The sequence below is a fragment of the Chelonoidis abingdonii genome, chromosome 14 (genome assembly GCF_003597395.2).
Source record: "Chelonoidis abingdonii isolate Lonesome George chromosome 14, CheloAbing_2.0, whole genome shotgun sequence".
Taxonomy (NCBI): Eukaryota; Metazoa; Chordata; order Testudines; family Testudinidae; genus Chelonoidis; species Chelonoidis abingdonii.
The window spans coordinates 30,553,895-30,578,683 of NC_133782.1; the positions used below are offsets into that span (position 1 = coordinate 30,553,895).

The 24,789-nt window shown below is 46.1% G+C and overlaps 1 protein-coding gene across 6 annotated transcripts in view; it reads right to left on the reverse strand.

The window, feature by feature from the left end:
- SAMHD1 (SAM and HD domain containing deoxynucleoside triphosphate triphosphohydrolase 1) overlaps positions 1 to 24,789 on the reverse strand; it is a 268,902-nt gene that overhangs the window by 208,898 nt on the left and 35,215 nt on the right. For all 6 annotated transcript variants that reach the window (XR_012657006.1, XM_032789292.2, XM_075072333.1 and 3 more), the window contains 9 exons: positions 24,538 to 24,610; positions 22,717 to 22,877; positions 20,540 to 20,655; positions 18,461 to 18,531; positions 17,384 to 17,539; positions 9,481 to 9,581; positions 9,243 to 9,351; positions 4,210 to 4,301; positions 2,507 to 2,622 (listed from right to left, as the gene is read on the reverse strand). Coding sequence is in view for 5 of the 6 variants with exons in the window: in XM_032789292.2 (XP_032645183.1) it covers positions 2,507 to 2,622; positions 4,210 to 4,301; positions 9,243 to 9,351; positions 9,481 to 9,581; positions 17,384 to 17,539; positions 18,461 to 18,531; positions 20,540 to 20,655; positions 22,717 to 22,877; positions 24,538 to 24,610 (995 nt within the window). In the remaining variant the exon portion in view is untranslated. The remainder of the gene's footprint in view (positions 1 to 2,506; positions 2,623 to 4,209; positions 4,302 to 9,242; positions 9,352 to 9,480; positions 9,582 to 17,383; positions 17,540 to 18,460; positions 18,532 to 20,539; positions 20,656 to 22,716; positions 22,878 to 24,537; positions 24,611 to 24,789) is intronic.

The window sequence follows — 24,789 nt, forward strand, 5'->3', positions numbered from 1 at the left end:
AAAAGGGCCTAGACTTTAACCAGTCCCTGAGACAGGGCTGAAGACCCCAGGGAAGGCCAACCATTTGTTGGACTTTATTACCACAGAAGGGGTTCCTTCATGCGTTTTGACTCTGTGTGACTTGGCTGGAGAGCTGAGCCACCAAAGACCTGCCTGACAAGGTTAACAGCCAACAGGGGCAGCTGGAGGAAGAGAAAGGAAAGAGTGCAGGATAGCACCCAGCTGACAGGAGGAGGCACTCACAAGAAGCGAGTGCACTATGTCACAAGACACTGGTGAGATCTCATCTGGAATACTGTGTGCAACCATGTTTAAGAAAGATTAATTCAAACTGGGACAGGTGCAGAGAAGGGTTACTAAGATGAGAGGACTAGAGTACCTAACTTATGAGAACAGACTTTAAGGAGTTTGGCTTGTTTAGCCTAACAAAATGAAGGCTCAGAGGAGATACAATTGCACTTGATAAATTAGGATTGTCAGACGACTAAAAATAATCACAATTAATTGCAAGATTACAAAAACAGTCACAGTCAAATCACAATTTTAATCGCACTGTTAAACAATAAGAGAATACCAATTTAAATTTAGCATGGAAGCATGTCCTCAGGAATTGTAGTCAAAGCATGAAGGGGCATATGAATGTTTAATACATCTGGCACCATAGCCGACTTCCCCTCTGCCTAGTGGGTGCTCGACCTTTCCCCTGCCCCTGCCCCCACCTCTTCCCACCCCTGCACCGCCCTCTCAGCCCCACCTGTTTACGCTACCTCCTGGGGTCGCTGGGGCATGTCCCCATGCCACCCTGCCTTTTCCCACCCCAGCCCCGCCCCCTTCCCCGCCACTTCTCCGCTGCCTCCTCTGAGCACACTGTGTCCCCACTCCTCCACCTCCTTCCTGGAAAGTCCTAAGCGCCGCCAAACAGCTGTTAGGCGGCGGGGGTTGGAAGGAGTGGGGACATAGCGCGTGGGGGGAGGAGGAGACGAGGAAGGGGGAAGCTTGGCTGCCAGTGGGTGTGGAGCACCCGCTAATTTTTCCCCATGGGTGCTCCAGCCCCAGAGCGCCCATGGAGTCGGCACCTATGTCAAGCGTAAATACCTTGCAACACTGGCTTGAATAGTGCCATAAGAATGCCTGTTCTCACTTTCACATGACTTTGTAATTAAGAGGCGGATAGCATTATCTCCCGTAAATGTAAACAAACTTGTCTGTCTTAGTGATTGGCTGAACAAGAAGTAGGACTGAATGGCCTTGTAGGCTCTCAAGTTTTACCTTTTTTTCTTTTTTTAAACATAGCTCTCAGAAACAACACAAATTTTACATTTGTAAGTTACACTTTCATGATAGAGACTACACTACAGTACTTAAATGAGGTGAAGTGAAAAATACTTTTATCTTTTTACAGTGCAAATAATTTATAATAAAAAATAAAGTGAGCACTGTAAAATTTGTATTGTCTTGTAATTGAAATAAATATATTTTAAAAAATAGAACATCCAAAAATATTTATAATCAATTAAAATTAATATTGTTATTAACAGTGCAATTAAAACTGCGATTAGTCATGACTTCTTTTTTAATCTAGTTACTTTGTTTTGTGTTAATCACTTATGTTAACTGCAATTAATCGACAGCCCTACTATAAATAGGGAAGGAGAGGAGAGGAGCTATGGCCAATGCTGGGCCAATGCTGGCACAAGAACAAATGGATATAAACTGACCAACAAATGTAAGCTTGGATTTAGATGAAGGTTTCTAACAACCAGAGGAGTGAAGTTCTAGAACAGCTTTCCAAGGGGAGTAATGGGGGCAAAAACCTAATTGGCTTCAAGGCTGAGCTTGATAAACTTATGGAGGGGATGGGTATGATGAGGCTGCCTACAATGGCATATGCCCCATCTGTGACTACTGTCAAGTATCTCCAAAGACCAGAGATGGGACACTAGATGGAGAGCCTCTGAGTTACTACAAAGAGTTCTCCTTCAGGTGTCCAGTGGGTGGGTCTTGCCCACATGCTCCAGGCCTAAATGATCACCATATCTGGGGTCAGGAAGGAATTTTTCTTCAGGCCAGGCTGGAAGAAACCCTGTAGATTTTTCACCTTCCTTTGCAACACGGGGCACAGGTCACTTGCTGGCCTGAATTAGAGTAAATGGTGGATTCTCTGTAACTTGAAGTATTTAAATCAAGATCTGAGGACTTCAGTAACTCAACCAGAGGCTATAGGCCTATTTCACGAGTGGGTGGGTGAGGTTCTGCAGCCTACAATGTGCAGGATATCAGACAGCTGATCATCACGATGGTCCCTACTGGCCCTAAAGTCTACAAGTATGTCATTAAATGTCTGATACACTCCACCCCCCCATAATTGTGAACTGTGAAAATTTAAATAGATTAAAAAAAAAAAAATCTGTCCAAATTAAAAAAAAAAAAAAAATTCTGCCTACCCTATTTAAACAGATACTCCATGTAAACTGGCATGAACATGTCACTATCAGTGAAAGCTTACCTGTTAGCTTAGTGTACGCTTCCATATCCTCCATTGCTGTAGAAATCTTGTAGTGTTTTCCACCAGTGCCCTCTATTTTAATATAGGGATCTGCTTTTAGAAAGGCATCTGTAATCCTATTTTGAGACACAGGATATGGATTTAGTGTTTTTAAAAGAGAAAATGAAAAGCTACAACGTTTACAAACAAAGGACCATTAGCTAATAAGCATTCCAAGCATGAAGCCAGAAGAAGTCAGTTATGCTGTAACGTTTCATGTCTCCCATTGACTAAACCGGGCTCCTAACTGGCTGTGTTAATGCAGAAGCTGAAGCAACCAAACAGTAAATAACTGACCTTTCGATAGTTAATAGAGGGCTTTCACTTAAACCTCCATAATTCTGATGAACTAGAAAACTGCCGCTATGCAGTGCTTCCGACTGCATGATTGACATTACTGTTTGGTTGACTGTTGGAGTATGGAAGTCAGGGGTGGACGCTCAGACTGTTATAATGTAGAAATACTGCACAGCAGAACACACTTGGTGGTGACTAAATAGCTCCATGAATTAATAACTAAGTTGGATAAATGTTGTAAAGCATTTTTTGAGGTAAGCTGCTAGGTAAGTATTAGTATATCAGTCTGTCATAGCTATTCACCCACTGGATGTGGCAAAAAATTATTTAAAAATACAGTTTTTCAGTCTCTTCCTAAATTTTAACAGTTTAAAATTCATCCAGTGTCTAGGGACAAAAGTACAGTATGAAAAGGTCATCTGCTCTGTTACTGGGCTTCATCAATCTGCTGTCAACTGGTTCTCAGTGTGCTAGGAGAGAGTTCTTATTCCCTTCATTTTTTTTATTTGTATATATGAACAAAAGCACAATCACCACCATACTGCAGAACTTTAAACACTTATTTAAAAATTAAGTCTTGAGTAATCCAATGGGAATCAGCTGGATTTTACACCACTTTATATTTTATTGATTATTTACATATTCCAAAATGGATTTAGCATAACATTTTAAGATTAGTAAAGTTCAGAGGAGTGAAGCTATTTCTAGCAGTTGGAAATCTACTGGGTTCAGATGGTCTCTAAGAAAAAAAAATCAGTTTAAGTTTATACATAATCAATCAATCTAGAACCAAAAAGGCAGAAGGCTATATATATAGCCAAATTGCCTTAGTGTGATGAATGACCAAGGGATGCTCACAGATTAGGGTACAGATAGGGTCCTGTAAAACTGCATATAGAAAACTTAATTTGTGCCTTTTACAGAGGCACAAACACATGCTTGATTTCACAGAAATTCTAACTCTGCAGATTTTCATTCATCTCAGCAACTCATCATGAACAGAGCTAGGATTTTGTCCCAGACATTTTTAGAAAAAGTTATGGACTGGTCACGGGCAATAAAAAAAATTCATGGAAGCCCTTGACCTGACTTTTACTAAAGATATCCATGACAAAAAGGGGAGCTATGGAATCCCCATACCGGCGGCTGGGCAGCTGCAGGGGCCCCAGCTCAGAGCTCCACAGTCCCCCTGCCACCATTGGCGGCTCAGAGCTCCCGGGGGCCCCCACCGCCCATGGTACCCCCAGCACCTCCAGTGGCTCAGAGCTCCAAGGGGCCCCCTGGGAGTACCCAGCAGCTCCCAGTCACCACAGGCTGAAAATTGTAGCCTTAACCATGAACAATCAAAATACACAATGGACACTTACATTGTTTCAATGATGTTGCCAACCTTGTGTTGGTAAGCTCTGCGGTGCAAACAATTCCGTGTATGGAACATGTCATACAGATTTCCAACCTCCTGCAACAAAAGATGAAGTTACCTTTTATTTGTATATTGACTCAAGTCAACTGGATACTGCACTGAGGATTCAAAGAAAGTAACTGTCACAGTTCAGTTTCCACTGCACAACGGAATGGGTGATTTCACCATCCTGAAGTCAGGAGCAGCTTCTACACCTGGATTTGTAATAATGTGGGTACAGTCCCATTTTTTCTGTGCTTTTTCCACTTTAGCTTCTATAGTTGTGATGAAAGAGATTGTAAAGTGACTGATCAACAAAGAGGTTGCATTTTGAAAATAATTTTGAAGGTATCATATACTACATTCTAAACAATGCAACAGAAAAGAGCGTTGAAAGCTATATTTGACAGATTTACGTCTGATGCTTTACAAAGTTATCAGCACCATAATCAATGGACAGTATGAATATGCAATAAGTGTGAAATCTCCCTGCTGGAAGTAGTTCATTGTGAGCATTTACGTCTAAGCCCTACAGTAACTCGTCGCTTAACGCTGTAGTTCTGTTCCTGAAAAATGCAGCTTTAAGTGAAACAATGTTCAACAAATTAAATCTTATGGGAAAATTGAATGTAAATGTGGGGGATTAGGTTCCAAGGAAAAAGTTTTGGGGGCAGACAAAAGATATATACTGTACTTTACTGTGGTGGGGAGCTGCCCCTGGCTTACCCCTGGGGCCCAGGGCTGGGGGTGCAGGGTTTGGGAGGGAGTTAGGGTGCAGAAGGGCACTCAGGTGCGGGAGGAGGCTCAGGGCTGGGGCAGGCAGGAGGTGCAGAGCACTTACTTGTTTGGTGCAGGGGGTGTTCAGGTGGATCTGCGCAGTGTGGGACCGCCCCCATCGCTGCGATTCTGGGACCCGCGATTCTGGGAGCTCCCCCCTCCCCCAGGCAGGGCCAGCCGGAATGCAGGGGCTTTAGGGGCTGCAGGGCCCTGGGCTAAGGGGGCCCTGGGGCCCTGGCCTGCAGCTCTAAAGCCCCTTTTAGAATGCGGCCCTGCAAGCACGGGCCGGAGGACTCAGGAGGAGCAGGGGCAGCCAGGGGCCAGAGAGAAGGAGCGCTTTCCCCTTCAAAGCATTGCTTCTCTCTGGCCGGCTTTGAAGGGGAAAGCACCAGAGAGCATCTGCCATGCTGTTTTGGCAGTGGGTAAGTACGATGCTATCATGTGGATGTTGTGTTTGATGCACCATTGCCAGAGGTGCATGGCTTCCATGCATAGGGAATGTGATCATGCTCCCCCTTGTCTGTTTATGTAGAATATACTGGTGACATTGTCTGTGAGGATCTGTTTTATTTTGTGTCAGATCAATGGCAGGAAGTATGAGCAGGCATTGCGACCCGCACAAAGTTCCAGCAGACTGATATGAAGTTGGGACTCTGCTGTAGACCAACAGGCCTGTACAGAATGCATCTGTAGGTGTGTCCCTCCCAAGCCTAGGAGGGACATGTCTGTAGTAATGGTAATGGCAGATGGATTCTGTATGAAGAGCACTCCAGTGCAGATGTTGTCTGAGTTGGTCCACCATAACAGGGAATCCTTGATCGCACTGGGCATGGTGAGGAGTTTGTGCATGCTCTGCCTGTGAGGGACATACTGTGTCCGTAGCCAGGCTTCAAGATCGTGCATGTATAACCTTGCGTGACGGACGACACAGGTCGTAGTGGCTATGTGGCCTAGAAGCTGTAGGCACGTCCTGGCAGAACCCTGCGGTCTGTTCTGTGCTGTTGAGACTAAGGTGGCTAGAGTCTGAAAGCATTTTATTGGAAGGAAAGAAGTTTCTTTGAGAGAGTGGAGGTCCACCCCAATGAATTTGAGGTGCTGAAATGGTGTTAGGGTGGACTTTTGAAAGTTTATTTGAAGACCCACGGAGGTAAAGAGATGGATCGTAAGTTGGGTGTGGTGTGTATGGCTGTCTGCAGTGTTAGTGCTTTCAGCAGGCAGTTGTCCAAGTACGGGAATATCATTGTGCCCTCTCTGCATAGGTGGACTGCTGCTACGACAAGTACTTTGGAAAATACCCTTGGCGCAGTGGAAAGGCCAAAGGGTAGGACTTTGTACTGAAAATAGTCCTGTGCTATTATAAATCACAGAAAATTCTGATGCGATGGGTGGATGGATGGATGGTGTGAAAATACATGTCCTAGAGGTCAAGGGCTGAGAAGCAGCCCCCACTTCTAATGCTGGGATTATGGTGCTTAGCATGACCATTTTGAATGTTTTTTTTTTTACAAATTTGTTGAGTCGCCTTAAGTCTAGAATAGGTCTCCAACCTCCTGTCTTTTTCTGCATGATGCAGTAGTGGGAATAGAATCCTTTCCCTCTGTACTCAGCTGGTATGGGTTCTACAGCTCCCAGCAATATAAGATGGTTCACCTCTTCGCGCAGTAGGTGTTCATGAGAGGGGTCCCTGAAGAGGGATGGGGAAGGGGGTGGGTAGGGTGCTTGGAGGTAAGGGGGATGGAGTAACCAGTTTTGATGATTTCCAATACCCATCTGTCCTTGGTGATGGAATTCCAAATGGGGTAAAATGGGATTAGGCGATCTCCAAAGATTTTGCCATTGGGATTTGGTGCCAGCATTGAGAGCTATGGGGTTCTCGAGCCCTCAACTTCAAATATACTGTCTGGAGGTTAATGGCTGGGAAGCAGTAGTTGAGAAGGCAGGTTGCCTTCTGGGCATTTTCTGTCTGTGGCTCTGCTTGTCATAGAACCTGCTGCACTGAGTGTATGAAAGGGTTCGGAATCGCTGCTGAGTTTGGTAATTGGTTGGTCATCTCTTCTTCCTAGGTGTGTGGATACCTAGGGATCGTAAAGTGGCCCTGGAGCCTTACAGTGTGCATAATGGCTCGACAGTCTTGTCTGTGAAGAGCTTGGCACCTTCAAACAGTAAGTCCTCTACAATGGACTGTACTAGCTTTGGAAAGCCAGACAGGTGAAGCCAGGAAGCTCTCCTCATAATGACTGCTATGGCTATGGATCTTGCTGTGGAATCAGCAGAGTCAAGGGCAGTTTGAAGCACTGTTCCAGTGATGAGGTGACCCTCCATAATGGCTTTGTACTGTTCTCTTTTGTCTTCAGGAATAAAGTTTGTAAATTCAGAAAGGCTGGCATAATTATTGTGACCTTATTTTGCCAATAGAGCCTCATAATTGGCAATTCTCAATTGTAATGTTGCAGCCAAATATGCTTTGCAGCCGAACAGATCAAGTCGTTTCCAGTCTTTATCGTATGGGGTATTCCTACAGTATTGTTGATTGCCCCTTTCATTTACTGCATCTATAACCAGCGAATTTTGTATTGGATGTGAGAAGAGAAATTCAGTGCCTTTGCCTAGTACATAATATTTCTTATCAGATCTTTTACAGGTAGGTGGAATCACTGCTGGGGGTTGCCAGAGTAATTTGACAGGATCCATAATCATTCACAGGGAGGGTGATTTTGGATGAAGTGGACGTATGTAGTTATGTCCACTAACTTGTGGCGCGATTCCAGAGAAATGTCAAGGGAACCCGCTACTCTCTTGTAGAGATCTTGAAACTGCCTGAAATCCTCCGTTGTGGTAGGAGGCATAATTGTGTCACCCAGGGAAAGAGAGGAAAAATTAGCGTCAGCTATGATATCTGGATCTGAAAATTCCTCCTACTCTTTGGCCCCCAGTTTGGGGACACTAGGAGGTGCATGTGAAGGCAGCACAGGTGGTTGGTGTGCACCAGTTGCGGGCAGAGTGTTGGGTATTCACTGCTGCTGTTGGTGGTATGGTGCCCAGGGTTGCCAGAATGGCCATTGTGGTTGGAATGGCATAGAAGGCATCCAAGACTGGCTGAACCAGGGTTGGTTTGCAAAGTTTGCAGAGAAGCCAGTGGCTGGTGGTGCCTGTGTGGCAGGACTAAATTACAGGAAATGAACGTTGAGGTTAGACTCTTCTCCCTCGTCCTCCCCACTATAGCAGTGTGCTGACAACTGTGGAGAGCTGGGCTGGGAAAGAGCCCTGTGTATCAAGATGCCTTCAGTACTGAGGAGGGAGGCCTGAGGTACCGATGAGACAGATAAGTCTCTGTGGTGCAGGAGTAGCTGTGATGAGGCCAGGTCAGTACCAGTGTGACGGGGAACACAGTACTGTATGCTGCATTGTACTCACGGGTGTCTGGCTGAAAATGCATAATGCTGACAGTAGGTGGCAGCATGAGCTCTGAAATGCTCAGTACCAAGGGTTTACTGGCTGCTGTAGGTGCCGAGACATGGAGTTTAACTTTCCCCTTAGCACCTGCAGCAGAGCTTGAGCGTTTAGGAGCACTGTGCTTTAGGCATCTCAGTCAGACCTCTTTAAAGTACTGCTTCTTATCCAGCCCTTCCCCCCATGAGAAGAGTGGCAGCAGGAACAGTTCCTACCCCTCCCACCTTGTGTTACTTTTGACAGCATCTCCTGGGGCAGCAACTACTTCCTCCCAGTTCCCATTCCTCCTAAGCACCCTACCTAAGACAGCAGTTTATCTATTTTTGGTCCATGACTCAACGCAGCCAAAAAATTCACACTGTGGCATCACTTTGTGTGTGTCCCCGGGGGGGCGAGGGGGTGGAGGCACCTCCCCCCGTCCCTGCATTGGGCTCAGCTCCAGGTCTGTGCACTCGCTTTACTACAAAAAGTTCTGAAGGAAATGTTGGAAGCAACAAGAGAAAGGGGAGGGAATGAGCTGCTTCTTCAGTTCCTTCCCCAGCTTCTTCAGGCTCCAATCAACCCAGAGATTTTTGTTGCTCTCTTTTCTCCACAAGTATGCTAGCAAACCCACCAGGCTCCCACATGCAACCCACTTCACAGTTGCATTCCATTAGCTGAGTAGCACTGACCTCACATTCATTTGATTACAGGTTATGCTTTTCAATCTGCTGCTACATGAGAATAATACTTCACAAGTTAACATCCTCCATTCTCCCCCATGCAGTTTACCTTGTCACGGGTACAGATATGCTTCTTGTTTTTCACTTCACAGACCCGAGCGAATTTAAGGAAGCGCTTATAATCAAAATTATTCTGGATTCCTAAGTGATGGCAATCCCTAGAAGTATTCCAGAGAGAATGAGTTAAAAGCATTCGATAATGAAATTTTACTTACAATAAAAGCACCAGCATTGGGCAATTTTTTTTGTTAGGATTATAATAAAACTGAAGTCCGGAAAATTTGTACCTGGCAAAGTAATCCCATTTGTCAACATCGATGCCATTTCTTTTGTTAGCCACTATCTCATAAAGGAAGTTTTTCTCTTCTGGTCGACCACGGTATGGCCACTGGAAAAGCAGAACAGCTTATTCAGAACAGGTTAACTCATGGTCAGCATCAATTTCAGAATGCGTTTATAGACGTCAGAAATACATTTTGATTTTGCACATGACGGTATGGATAAATACATCAAAACTACTGATTTAATGAACAAAATCTGACAAAAAGAAATAAAACTAACTTTCAGAAACCGAGCTTGTGACATCAGTATCTAGAGCTGGTGTTTAAGCAGCAAACTCCCCTAACATGATTAAATGGGTACAAGAGTGCTTAATTTGCAAGTTATACCGGAATTAAGGAAAATCTGCAGCTTTAAGCCACTTGATAGAAGTTTACAGTGATGACAGTTTGTGCCCCGCTGGCTCTTCCAAGCTCTGACACAAGCTGCCAATCATAAGAAGGAGGAGAGAGATTCTCTCTGTACTGTTCGAATGCCAGGGATGACTATTTTGGAAAATTTGCACCCTTCAGTCTAGGGCCAGATGCACTTAAGAAGTCAGCCATTACCAAGCACTGGGGAAAAATAAATAAATAAATAAAATCAATCAATCAGAAAAAACCGGTTACCCACCTTTTAGTAATTGTTGTTCTTCGAGATGTGTTGTTCATGTCCATTCCAAGCAGGTGTGTGCGCGCCGCGTGCACACCAGCCGGAAGATTTTCCCCTAGCAGCGTCCATAGGGTCAGCCTTGGCGCCCTATATAGGGGTCCGCCAACCCTCCACCCCCTCAGTTCCTTCTTGCTGGCACTCCAACAGAGGGGCAGGAGGGTGGGTATTGGCACGGGCATGAACAACACATCTTGACGAACAACAGTTACTCAAAGGTGGGTAACTGTTTTTTCTTCGAGTGGTTGTTCATGTCTATTCCAAGCAGGTGACTCACAAGCCTGAACCTAGGCGGTAGGGTCGGAGTTCACTGCTGATTGGAGTACTGCACGACCGAAGGCTGTGTCATCTCTAGCCTGGTGCGTAATGGCATGGTGCAACGTAAAACGTGTGGATGGAGGGCCACGTGATGGCTCTACAAATTTCCTGAGTCAGGATCTGGGCCAGGAACGCCGCGGAAGAGGCCTGCGCTCTTGTGGAGTGGGCCGTGATCGGAGGAGTAGGGATCTTAGCTTGATGACAACATTCCTGGATGCAGGCCGCGATCCACGAAGAGATCCGCTGACATGAAACCAGGAGCCCTTTCATCCTATCTGCCACCACAATGAACAGCTGGGTCAATTTTCTAAACGACTTGGTCCGTTCAATATAAAAGGCTAGGGCCCTGCGGACATCCAGGGAATGCAGTCTCCGCTCTGTACCTGAAGAGTGTGGTTTTGGATAGAACACCAAGAGAAAGATCTCCTGCCCCATGTGGAACTGGGAGACGACCTTGGAGAGGAAAGCCGGGTGAGGCCTAAGTTGGACCTTGTCCTTATGGAAGATAGTGTACGGGGGCTCGGATGTCAGCACCCTGAGTTCCAAGACCCTTCTGGCCGAGGTGATAGTGACCAGGAAAGCAACCTTGTATAAGAGGTATAGCAGAGAGTACGATGCCAGGGGCTCGAAGGGAGGTCCTGTGAGGGCAGAGAGGACCAAATTGAAGTCTCAGGTCGGGGCTGGGTGACGAATGTGCAGAAACAGCTTGTCCATGCCCTTGAGGAAGCGACCAACCAGACGGTTCGCGAAGACCGAGGTACCCTGCTCCCCCAGATGGAATGCCGAGATGGCCGCTAAGTGAACTCGAACTGACGAGAGGGAAAGCCCCAGCTGTCTCAGGTGGAGCAAATAGTCCAGGATAATGGGAATCGGGGCCCGCAATGGCTCCTGCCCCCGCTGAGCAGCACAGATGGAGAAGCGTTTCCATTTGGCCAGGTAGGTGGCCCTGGTCGACGGTTTCCTGCTACCGAGCAGCACGTGTCTGACCTGTTAAGAGCATTGCATCTCCACCGGGTTCAGCCATGGAGCATCCAGGCTGTGAGGTGGAGTGATTCCAGGTTCGGGTGGTGAAGGCGGCCCTGGTCCTGCATATCAGGTCTGGGAGCAGGGGCAGCATTAGGGGCGCTCGAGTGGACATGTGCAGGAGCGACATGTACCAGTGTTGGCGCGGCCATGCCAGCTCTATCAGGATTACGCGGGCACGTTCCCTGCGGATCTTGAGGATCATTCTGTGAAGCATGGAGATCGGGGGAAAGGCGTACAGCAGGCCGTCCCTCCAGGACAGGAGGAAGGCGTCCAACGGAGACCCTGGACTGCAGCCCAGGAAGGAGCAGAAACGGACACTTCCTGTTCTCCTTTGAAGTGAACAGGTCTATCTGGGGATAACCCCCGAGGCGGAAGAATGGGCGCGCTACATCCCAGCAAAGGGACCACTCGTGACCCCGGAAAGAGCAGCTGAGGGCATCCGCCAGGCTGTTTTGTTCCCCCAGGAGGTAGGATGCTGTCAGGTGAATAGCCTTCTGCACGCAAAAGTCCCACAACACGAGGGCTTCCCTGCACAGGGGAGAGGAGCGTGCACCCCCGTTTGTTGCTACAGAACATCGCTGATGTGTTGTCCGTGAGGACTGAGACACATCTGCCTGCCAGGTGGGGTTGGAAGGTGAAGCAAGACATGCGCACCGCTCTCAGCTCCCTGATGTTGATGTGCAACTCAAGGTCTTCCGGCGACCACAAGCCTCGGGTCCTGAGGTCCCCCAGGTGCGCCCCCCACCCCCGATCCGAGGCATCTGTTACCAGGGAGAGGGAGGGCTGAGGGCTGACAAAGGGAACTCCCACACACACTTCTTGCGGGTCAAGCCACTATCGAAGAGAGCTCAGCACCAAACGGGGAAGTGTCACCACTGAATCCAGGGCGTCCAGGTATATAGTCACCAACCAAGATTGGAGGGGATGCAGCCTGAGCCTGGCATGGCTTAACACATAGGTACACGCCGCCATGTGGCCCAACAGCTTGAGGCAGGTTCTTGCTGTGGTGGTCGGGGCATGTTGAAGACCGAGAATGATTTTGGACATGGACCGGAACCTGGACTCCAGAAGGTACGCTCTGGCGTGGGTCGAGTCCAGGACCGCCCCAATAAATTCTATCCTTTTAGTAGGAGACAGGGTGGACCTGGCCTCGTTCAAGAGGAGGCCGAGCTCGAGGAAAGTCCGCCTGATGAACAGCACCTGAGCCTCCATCTGTGACCTGGTACGGCCCTTTCTGAGCCAATCGTCCAGGTAGGGAAATACCTGAATGCCCTACTTGCGTAGGAAGGCTGCCACATCTGCCATGCACTTCGTGAAAACCCTTGGGGCTGCTGACAGCCCGAATGGCAGCACTGTGAACTGCAGATGGGCGTCGGCCACGATGAACCTGAGGTAATGCCAGTGCCAGGGGATTATGGCAATATGGAAATACGCGTCCTTTAAGTTGAGGGCGGAATACCAATCTCCTGGATCCAAGGAGGGAATGATCGAGGATAGGGAGACCAAGTGGAACTTGAGCTTCTTTACAAACTTGTTCAGACGCCGCAAGTCCAGGATGGGTCTGAGGCCCCCTTTCGCTTTCGGTATTAGGAAATACCGGGAGAAGAAGCCTCTGCCCCTGAGCTCCTGAGGAACTTCCTCCACTGCCCCTGCTGCGAGGAGGGCCTGCACTTCCTGAATTAGAAGTTGCTCATGAGAGGGGTCCCTGAAGAGGGACGGAGAGGGGGGCTGGTGGGGCGGGAGGGAGGAGAACTGGATAGAATATCCCCTCTCTACTGTGCGAAGCACCTAACTGTCCAACGTGATTCTGGACCAGGCATGACAGAACGGGGACAGACGTGACCCAAAGATAGGGATAGAAGGATCCAGAGTCCTGATTGGTAGGTTGTCCTCGACCGTACTATCAAATAGGAGGCCTGGGCCCTGATGGCGGTCTCGCCTGGCTGGATGACTGGCCAGAGGGCTGACATTGGTGCCGCCTCCTGCCGTTCCTACCGCACCTGCACCCAACATCCGGGTGATTCCGAGGTTGGCAGGGACACGGGGCCGTCTGCGGCCTAAACTGCCTGTGCTGGGTTACTGGAGTATGCAGGCCCAGCGAGCGAAGAGTAGCCATTGAGTCCTTTAGGCTATGCAGATGCTTGTCAGTTTTGTCTGAAAACAACATCTGCCCTTCAAAGCGGAGGTCCTGGATGGTCTGTTGGACTTCATGGGGAAGGCCCGAGACCTGAAGCCAGGCTCCCCGTCTCATGACCAGGCCCGTTGCCAGCATGCATGAGGCCGAGTCTGCTGTGTCCAGGGATGCTTGGAGGGAAGCTCGGGATATGAATTTTACCTCTTCCACCAGGACCAAAAATTCCATCCGCGAATCCTGGGGAAGGAGTTCGGCGAACTTGGACAGGGCCGAGCACATATTCTGTCTGTACCGGTTTACAATGGCCTGTTGATTGGCTATACGTAATTGTAGGCCCCCTGTGGAATACACTTTTCTGCCAAACAGGTCCAACTTTTTGGCCTCCCTGTTCTTTGGCGTCGACCCTTGAAACCCTTGATGCTCCCTCTGGTTGGCCGCATCCACCACCAGGGAGGCCAGGGAAGGGTGGGCGTACAGGTGTTCATGGCCCTTGGAGGGTACAAAGTAACAACTCTCCATCTTTTTGGCGGTGGGGGCCAATGAAGCTGGCGTCTGCCATGAAGTGCGGGACGTGTCCGCTATTGTCTTGATCAACAATAGGGTTACCCTGGATGGGCCCGAGGGGTCCAGGATATCCACTACTGGATCCACATCCACCTCAATTTCCTCCGCCTGGATCGCCAAGCTCTGAGCTGCCTGCCGGAGCAGCTGCTGGAGCATCCGATTGTCCTCCAGGTGCTGCAGCCGTGCCCGAGACCACCTCATCTGGGGAGAAGGAGGAGGAGGAGTAGATCACTTGTAGCAGACCCTCCTCCGGCCCGCCCACTCCTTCAGGGGCCTGTGGCACACGGCACTGTGGTTGCAGGGCCGGTGCCGGTTCCAGATGCAGCACCGCGGCCGGTACTGGAGTCGACAAAGAGCAGCTTGGCGTGTCAGGCAGTACCTCCAGAGCCCGGACCATGGTCACCACCGGTGCCGATGCCTGGCTAGGAGGTGCTGAAGTTCGATGCGGCACACCCCTGCCAGGCGACGGTGCCGGTAAAGGAGGCAACTGCGCTGGGGCCACCGACACCAAGGAGACCGAAGCAAACCTGGAGCGAGGGCCAAACGCCTGACCCGCTGACTGGCTGTAGGCCCAGGAGGTCCAGAACAATCTCTGAGAGGGCAGTTGCCACTGAGGTGGGTACAGTTGGTGGCTTGCCCGCGAAGCTGACCTCCTGCTCCGTGATCTGCTGGAGCGGTAGGAGTCCGCCTCTGAGTCTGAGGTATCCGAGTAGGAAGACCTGAAGGGAGTGGTACTCACTGTCGCCGGGGAACGGTGCCGCAGGGGCAGGGAACTCTCCCTCTGTCCTGGTGCCACCCGGGTGGCAAGGGGTGGGGAGTGAGGCGACATCATGGCCAGCTTGCCCCGTGATTGTACTGGGGGACGGGCCATGGTCGGTGGCTCCCTGCCATGGTGCAGGGATGCCGGTACCGGGAGTCTCAGCAGTCGGAGGCCGCCTCGAAGGCCTCCGGCGTCAAAGGAAGACGCACGTCTCCGCTAAGGTCCAGGGATCTTGGCCGGTCCGGACTCGACCGCCCTCTCTCCGGTGCAGGAATCGACGGAGCAGCAGGAGGCTGTGACCCAGCCTGTCCACTTGTACTGGTGGACGACGTCAGCCTCTTGAGGTCCTGGCAGGGTGATCATTCCCTGACAGGCCTCTTCTTTTTTGCAGGCACCGGAAAGGGTGAGCGGTGCCACATGGAGGCCGGCTTCCTATGACCCAGCTCCCTCTGATGCTGGGGTTTAGAGGCTTTGGGCTGGGCCCCAAGTCCTGATGTCAGTGCTGGGGCGCTACACACCGAAGATGATGTACTGAGCGCCAGATCAGCTGGCTCTGGGTTGCAGGGTGACTGCAAGGCCGCCTCCATCAGAAGAACTCTAAGTCTCTGATCTCTGTCCTTAAGAGTCCTGGGACGGAAGCCCCTGCAGATACTGCACCAGTCTGGTGGCTCTCTCCGAGACACTTCAAGGAAGCAGAGTGCGGGTCACTCTTTGGCATAAACTTCCCGCAGTCCTTGCAGAGTTTAAACCCCAGGGACACAGGTATGCCCCAGCGGGGCGACGACTACGTTGGGGGGAGCCCCCCCAACAACTAACAACTATGTACAACTGATCCAAACTATATACACTAACAACGAGACACTGCTAAACTTGATATCAGCTAGCAAGGTTCCAGCTAGCCGTCACCAGTGGAGGGGGTGGAGGGTCGGCGGGACCCTATATAGGGCGCCGCAGCGGCACCACTCCAGGGGGCGCCAAGGCTGACCCTATGGACGCTGCTAGGGGAAAATCTTCCAGCTGGCGTGCACGCGGCGCGCACACCCCTGCTTGAAATGGACATGAACAACCACTTGAAGAAGAATGCCAGTTATAAGATGCACGGTTCATGTCTATTAGTATTTTTTGTGAATTTAGCCACATACTATCCTTCATGGCAACTTTAAAATTCCATAAAAAAAAGATACTGCAAAAAAAAAGGAAATGCAACTAACAAATGTTTTGCTTTTATGTTGTCTATTTTATCAGTCTGTCTTTTCTATTTAGAACACAAGCTCTTTGGGGCAGGCACCAGTGTCTGTATACTGCCTAGTACCAAGGGGATCCTGATCTTGATGATGGCCGCTAAGAATTACTGTAATATAAATAAATTATCTGTATACACCAATGTTTGTCACGACAAAGCTGAATCTTTGAATTCTATTTTGTATCAAGCTGTCAAGACAGAGGCTTTCCATTTATCGTATATGTTTTTTGTGTAAGCCGTTGTAATTTGCTGCAGTGACTGGAATCTTCCCTACTAGAACAGTTTCCCTTTAGATGAACAGTCTGGTCATCAGAGAAGCATGCTGACAGGATGTCTAGATTCTAGTTTCAGCTCTGCCAATGACTGAATGTATAACTTTGGGCAAGTCACTCAACATCTGTACTTCTGTTTCTTTATCTGCATAACAGGATAAGATGTGGCTGTTTCGCTGGGTTATAAAGATTAATAATTGTAAACTCTCCTTTCCCTGCCTCATTTGATCACATCACTCCCTTCTTTGAATCCCTCCACTAGCTCCCCAATCACCATTTCATCAAGTTTCCTTTTCGTTACCACCTTCAAGACTGTACATAATTCTGCCCCTTGCTCTGGTCAAGTGTCATCTGCTTCAGTACGTGAAAAAGGCTGGACCTGTTTGTCAGCCTTTTGCTGAATCACCTGCTTGTGGCTCCCTATGCATGATAGAACTCCAAGTTCATCAAGGTCCTTACCTTGTCCACATGTAAGTTCCCATTAAAGACCCAATTCAACAAAGTTGTTTACCATAAACAAGTTGACTTTTGTACAAAAACTGCCTCATTTCCTTTCCCTGTAGCTGTCTACTTATCAATCTGGCCTTAGGTTTTGAGCTTCTTGGAGGATGGACGGTACTTCTCAAAGGTTTGAGTGCCTAGCATATCAGTGAATCCACCAACTGCTAACAATGCACTCTCCACTCTGAGATGCTTGGCTGGAACATGCTGAAAGTAACGTTATGACAACTTTTCACACTGACCTCTTAACTTTAGTGTCTGAAAGCGTCCCAGAAACTACACAGATAAAGCTTAAAATGAGAATAGCAGCAAAAATGATATTTTTATTTCACTTAAATTTAAGAGCATTTAAAATAACTTCCACAGAAGCAGAGAACTTACTTACCAAACCCCGACATGGGGTTGTATCTAGGGGTCCTCCTATTTGTTCTTTGATGAAGTCCATATCTTCTTTCAGGACAAAACCATAATCTTCCATGACTTTTTCTAGCCCATTGGAAGTAATCAGGTGTTCAAACATCTGAACAGAAGCAGTTTCATGCTGCAGAAAGTATGTATAAATATTACTTTATCAAAACACACAAGCTACTATCAGACTTAGTCAAAGTCAAATGTCTGAGCTGGGAATAGACTAACTTCAAGTACCTGTTCTAGCCACTGGACCAAGCTGTCTTCGGGAAATGCAAAAAGTTAAGGTTCTCATACTAATGTCAACTTGTCCACAGTGCATGTATGTCAAATTTTGACTACTAGGCTGTTAAGCGTGTATTTTCATATCCAGGAGGTTCAATCCTGGGAATGTTACTATACTAAGAAAAGTAATTCTGAAATTGACCATCTTCATTTTCTGTTAGGTTAATTTTCCATTTCTCACGTATTAGCACAATGACGGTTGCAGAGAATATAGGGAAACATTTTTGTTACATTTAAAAAAAATCCCAAACAGTACTAGAAAACCCTTCAATTTTAAAAAATTGAAATCTAAATTTTGAATATACTCTTACCTTTTTATATTAGATTTCTGTTTTAATTACTCTGTCTACAGTTAATATTTTATGCCTATAAAATTTGAGTTGTGGGCAAAGCTACCCCGTATACACTAAGGGCCTATGGCAACTTGGAATGACCCCCAATGTTGTTCTTGTCCCAGGCTCACATGAAGAAAGAATGGCCAGGAGTATGTGCAAAGAAAAGGAAAATTCCTTCTGCTCCTCCCCAGCTTGGATATAATGAGACAGAATAAAAAGAACAAAGGGTATCACCATGACTGGAAGAGAGAAAGCTTTTTTGAAATTTAATCATGGTAAATATGCTTGTCTCTCAGATTAGAACACCATTGTCTGCTCACAAAAGCAGGCACTATTGACTGCTCATATATTTAAAGGTGAATTACCTTTTCCTTTCAAAAAATATTTAAGTGCCATATTTCACTTGCATATTGTTCTCGGTGTAAAATACTTGCCTTCCATTTCAGACCTGGGCGAGCAAGTGGAATAAATCTTCCATCAAACATGTGTGAAAATGGTCCATGACCTGAAAAATAAGAGTGTACAGGCTTAATCTGAAATGTTTGTCAGCAAAAATGTAAGTAGGAACTGTGTGAATTTGCATTCTCTCATTTCATTTTACTGTTTTTTCACAGAATGGGAGAAGAAGATTCAAATGCAGTAAGTACACTAGACAAATGCAGACATTGGAGTAAGAATGGATACAGCAACTTTACAGGGACTGTTCTTCAAATAGGAGATTAAACTAGAGGTCCTTCTGTCCATCTTCATTCTCTCTCCCTTCTGTCCAAGTGGAAATTAAAGATCTTAGTACACTTTCCAAGAAGCATCAGGAAAACTGCAGTGTTCTGGCTAATCATTGCTTCAACTCAATAAACCCAGAACTAACATCCAGTGTTGCATATGAGCTCCAGTACTGCTAAGCACACAGGAGATGCTCTGTGTCAGCAGTGTAGTGGATGAGCAGCGTAAAATTTAACGATGTATTAAACATCTGGAAAGCAACTAATGGTCTATTACTTTAACACTTTCACTTTGAAATGTTACTAGATAAGGCAGAAGAGATATAGAATGTTGTAGCTATGTTGACCCCAGAATATTAAGACAGACAATGTGGGTGAGGTAATATCTTTTATTGGACCAACTTCTTTGGTGAGAAACACAAGCTTTTGCGCTTACACTTAGCTCTTCTTCAGGTCACTTCAGAGCTCTGTGTAAGCTCAAAAGTTTGTCTCACTTATCAACAGAAGTTGATCAAATAAAAGATATTACCTCACCCACCATGTCTCTTGGAAGGGACAGAGACATTCAAATCATTCAGGGAAGAATCACACATACCAAATTTCAATAATAATTTGAAGGGGTGGACAGTGACCCAGTGTGACATATCAGGGTATAATTCAAACCAGTGGGGAGCTGTGTCACCTCTGCCCTGCAACGCTGGGTGCCTTATAATACCTTACTGGTAGTAACTCCCACCTAGACAACTCACAAACAGCCTTCCAGAAACACCCTCAGTGTCTGTGTGTAACTTCAGCTTGCCAGTTACATCCTGGCTCTCACCAGCTTTGTTTATACTGCACGGTGACCCCAACACTCTCTCAGCCCCAGATTTTTACCCAGATATGTATGGTTGTACTGCCCAGCCCTCTCCCGGACAGTACAAATACATTAAGTTTGTTACTCTTTTAAGGGAGTAATATGCCAGTTTGTTTATTTAAATAGAGTTACCCAGACACTTCAACTTAAACACTGTGATTAGATGAAACAATAAAAAAAGTTTATTAACTACAAAGAGAGATTTTAAGAGAGTACAAGTAATAAGACATAGAAGTCAGAAATGGTTACAAGAAAAATAAAGACAAAACGCTTACTAGTGCCTAACAAACTATATTAGATTCAAGCAAAACTTCTCACCACATATTCCAGCAAAGTTACTGACCAAACTCTTCAGGTCAGGACCTCTCCCCTTCCCTGCCCTGAGTCCATGGCTGTTTTCCTTTGTCGTCTTGTCGTGATGCAAGAGACAGACAGAGGGAGGCTGTCTTGGGGTGTTTGCCCTGGCTTTTTATAGTTCCAATTACCATCTTGAAAAACATTTCCAGCTGAGAACCAAGATACAAAATGTCTATATGCAATGATGTTCCCTGTTCTTTTTTTCCCACCTGTTTGAGCTTTCTTTGTTTTCCCTTCCTGCTTGGAGTCTCTGTTTACTGCTTAAAAGCAAATTAAGGCAAGCACACATTCCTTTGTTTAGGACAGACCTATTTGCCAACTTCTGCTTGGGAAGGGCTGTGGGGTTTGGAACATGTCTTATCATCATCATACAGGTGAATCTTATAACTTCATATACAGCATTGCCACACATTTTCTCAGGACAATATTGAGAAGCAAATTATGAGTTTTTAAATCATACCCACATACCCTGTAGGAAGATTATTACAATAGCATGTAGAGAGTGAATACATGGGTGCATTCCGTCACATCCAGCAATCACTTAAGCTACCAAACAATTGTTCTAAAGAGATGCTCACCCAAATCGTGACAAAGTCCAGCAATCTGAACACAGAGTATATCTCGCTGGTTTATTTCCAGCTCTGGCTGTCTTTCGTGTAATGCCCGGACCAGACATCCTGCCAGATAGCCTACCCTGTTCCAGGCAGAAAATATGAGATAAAGTTAATAATTTGAGGTTTAGTAAACAAGAGAAATTGCCAATTCAGCTCTGCCTTAGCTGTTGTCAACCATAGCTCCAGTGCAGTAGAGAGCAGCAACAGATGCTCAAAACCTAAACTTCAGTCCACTTATGGAAGTTAGCTATTTTCTTTTTTAAAACCTACAACATGGAAAAAAATCTTTGAAGGAAACAAGCAACAGATTTCACATCAAGGAGTCCTGACCTCAAGAATTCCATCTCAACCTCATAAGAATACCTTTTGATTACGTTTTCTCCCCTCTTCCATGTTAGTCAGTCAAAATTTCTGCTACCAAAGTCATCTTCCTCTTGTAACTCCAACTCAAACCCTTTCAGTGACTTCCTTCACCTACCACAAAGTCAAAGTCCTTATCCTCATTTTCAAGTCCCTGCACAAGCTTGCTCCTGCTTGGATAGCTGCCCTCATTTCCTTCAACTCCTCCAACCTCCAGAGAGACACTGGAATTGTTTACACTAGTCCAACCAATCCAGTACCCTGACGATGGCCAGTAACCAGATGCCTCAGAGGATGCAAATAAATAAATAAATAGATAGATAAATCACTGTGAACAACTAGGGAATAACCTGATTATGGAAGTTCCTTTCCAATGCAATTAGTTATTGATTGGCTTACGCCCTGAAGCATGAGTTTATATCCCTTATTTTGAATCCTATTTTATGCAACTGTAGACATTCTCATTATCCACAGGAATACCTAACCATTTTTTAATTCTTCTGACCTCTTGTCCCTAATTATATATTGCGGCAATGAATTTCATAGGTTTATTATTCATTATAAAGGAATATATTTCTTTTTATTAACTTTACATTTGTCATTCAATCTCACTGAATGACCCCTTATTCTTGTTATGAAAAAGGGAAGGATTAATGCATGATCTACCTTCTCTACGGGTTTGGCTACACCTGCAGCTGCACAGCGCTGGGAGTTAGAGCTGCCTTCATATAGCTGTGCAGGGAAAGCGCTGCAGTGTGGCCACACTGACAGCTACCAGACACCACCATTTGCAGTGGTGTTGGGAGTGGTGCATTATGGGCAGCTATCCCAGCGTTCAAGTGGCTGCAACGTGCTTTTCAAAAGACGGAGGTGGGGTGGAGTGTGACAGGGAATGTGGGGGACAGAGAGAGAGAGAGAGAGAGTGTGTGGATTTTTGGAGTCGACACTGTCAGCTCCCTGCCTTGCAAATTCCAACCTCTTCCCCAATCCCTCTCTCATTCACTCTTAAATGAAATAGCCTTCAGACCAGATAAGCAGCTGCTCTGACGGATTGCCTTCCCCCGCCATGCTGTTTCTCTCCTCAAGCAAACACTAGCTGTGGACATTCCCTGCCTGCCTGCGCTCGAGCATACAATTGCTGTGTTGTTTTTTAGATAAGCAGCTCCGGGAGCCCCGAGTTCACAACAAAACGAAGAGAGGCATCACAACAAAACAACGAGTGTTATCTTTACATAAAAAGCATTATGGGAAGGTTCTGGAGGTCAGTTACAGCGTAGTAAGATTAATCACTGTTTACACTGGCACTCCAGCGCTGCAGCACCAGTGCTGTTCTCTTTATTCCTCTTGTCCATGTGGAGTACAACCAGTGCTGTAGCCAGGGAGATACAGCGCTGTATGTGCCTTGCCAGTGTGGACGGGGAGTAAGTTACAGCGCTGTAAAGCCACCACTAGTGCTGTAACTCTCAAGTGTAGCCAAGCCCTACATATTATTACCTCTATCATATCCTCTCATCTCTAAACTGAGAAGTACCACCATCTTTTCACTCTCATACAGAAGTTTCTCAAAGCCTAGTAATTTTTTTTTGCTCATCTCTAGAAACAAACCTCAAGTAACAATTCAGATAGTGTATCCTCATTGTCTAAAATGCTAGTTTTAAGTTCCAACTAGCCACAATATACCAGACCAGCCTTACAGTCGCTCCAGATTGGTGGAAAGGAAGATAATCTTGACAGAGAAATCAAAATGGAGGAGATTTATATGCACGAGAATATTGCCTTACCCCAAGGAGTGTTCAAAGCGGTTGTGTGATGCTCCTGGGAAAACATAGTAAGTACCTCCCAGCTGTTTTATATATCGCAGGCGTTGAAACTGAGGTGTGTCAATGATTCGAACGAGGAGAGGATGTATTTCAATATGGCCGTGAATAGGATCATTAAAAACCTAGAAAATTTCAAACACCATTGAAACTAAGGTTTAAAAATATGACCTACAAAAAAACGAATGGGCTTGCCTCTCTGAGATAAAGGAAGTCTGAAAAGTTGTCAAAACATTTTTTTTTTTTAAACATTAAAATTCAGTTCTTGTCTATCCTGGAAAATGCCATAGTACTGGAGAATAGTTAAGTTATGACATTAAAAGAGTTACAGCTAAATAACAGAGGGTAAGGGATTTCCAGCCAGCCCGTTTAAAACCTTGTCTACTCCTATTTAACTCAAATTCCTAACACATGGGAAAAAAGGATGATGTATTATTGTAGAGTCAATGTACCTACTCTGTCAATTAAAGTAAGAGCCCACACTACTTTTCTGAGACAAGAGTCCACCACCAACGCAAGGAAAGAGCATACTTGGCATTGCTTGCTTTTAGAAATACAAACAGAGTTCACAGGGTTAGGAAGGACAGCAAGCAGAGAATAAATTATCCAGGCTTCCTTTCTACAACAAAAAGCAGCAAAAAAAGGCAACTCCAACTTGTTAAGTTTTTTGTAGGTCATCTTTAAGTAAAATTATACATTTTAGAAACATTTTGGTAATGAACTACAAAAGATACAAATTTAAATACTTTATAAATCTGCGAATTAATTCTGCCAAAGCACAAGGTAAAGACTTAATTATGAATATTTAAGTAAAGCAGACTGAGGCAACAAAAATTATTACTATTTAATTTCTGTATCTCTGTACAACTACCCTTTTAATATTAATGCTCTCTCTCTATATGTGCCTTCTATGATAATGATGATACAGCAGGGCCAGGGAGCAGTGGGAGAGTGGTAGAGGGGAAATATATAAACCCTAGGCTAATTAAGGCGGGGTTTCCCATAGACTAGGGAGGGTTGCTACAGGTTAATTGGAGCACCTGTAGTCAATTAAGGTCCTGTCAGGAACCTAATAAAACTCCCCTGCTTCAGGCAGTCAGGGTGTGCGAGGAAGAAGAGAGGACTGAAGTTTGGAGGTGCGTTGCTGACAACTGAAAGACCAGAGAACCAAGAGGAAGGGAGACCCTGCCCCAGCAGGGCAGGCAGGCTCCCTCCCCCAGCATCAAGGACCGAGGGTAGCCCTACCCAAGGGGGAACAGAGTAAGAAACCTGGAGGGGTTGAGAGAGGCTAGGGCTCAGAGTGAGGAGCAAACCCAGACCCCTCCCCCACCACCTTCCCAGGCCACTAGCAGGGCCCTCGGCACCCCAAGAGCAGGGGCAAGAGGTGGCATCTTAACCCCCACGCCAAGAAAAACATGGACGCACCATACCAACATCTGCCATTTTGTCACATAATACTAAATGGGGACCTACAAGAAGCTGTTTCACCTATTAGAAAGGACTCAGCTGCACAATACCATTGCAAGTACAGAAACATGCCCAGATATGTTAAGCAGAGCTTCTATTTTTATCTTCCTTTGCCTACTTTTATATCACTTAAATATAATTATTCCAACAACACATTACCTTGAGATTCTTTTATGTAAATACAATTAAAACAGTTCCTCAAATGACACTGGGGGGAGGGGAGAGTGGGAAGAGAGAATCCAAGTCCCATCTTCAAAATAGGAATAAATTCCTGAGAGTTTAGATCCTGGTTCCAGATCAAGATGACATTACACTTACCTTCATTATATCAGCATGATTTTGTTCTAGTTTTTGCAGGCAAACAAGCAATTTCAGTCTCAATTCCAAGGGTCTGGAAATATCAAGAAGATTTGAAAATTACTATAAATTGAAAAGCAAAATAACTAACACTAATTTAACTATTTACAAAGCTGCTTGTATAAATTCATTATTTTTTACCTCATTTGCTACAGTAATACGAAATAGCAATATGCACTTCTGCTATGGCTTTCAGGAAAGCATCTCAAATAG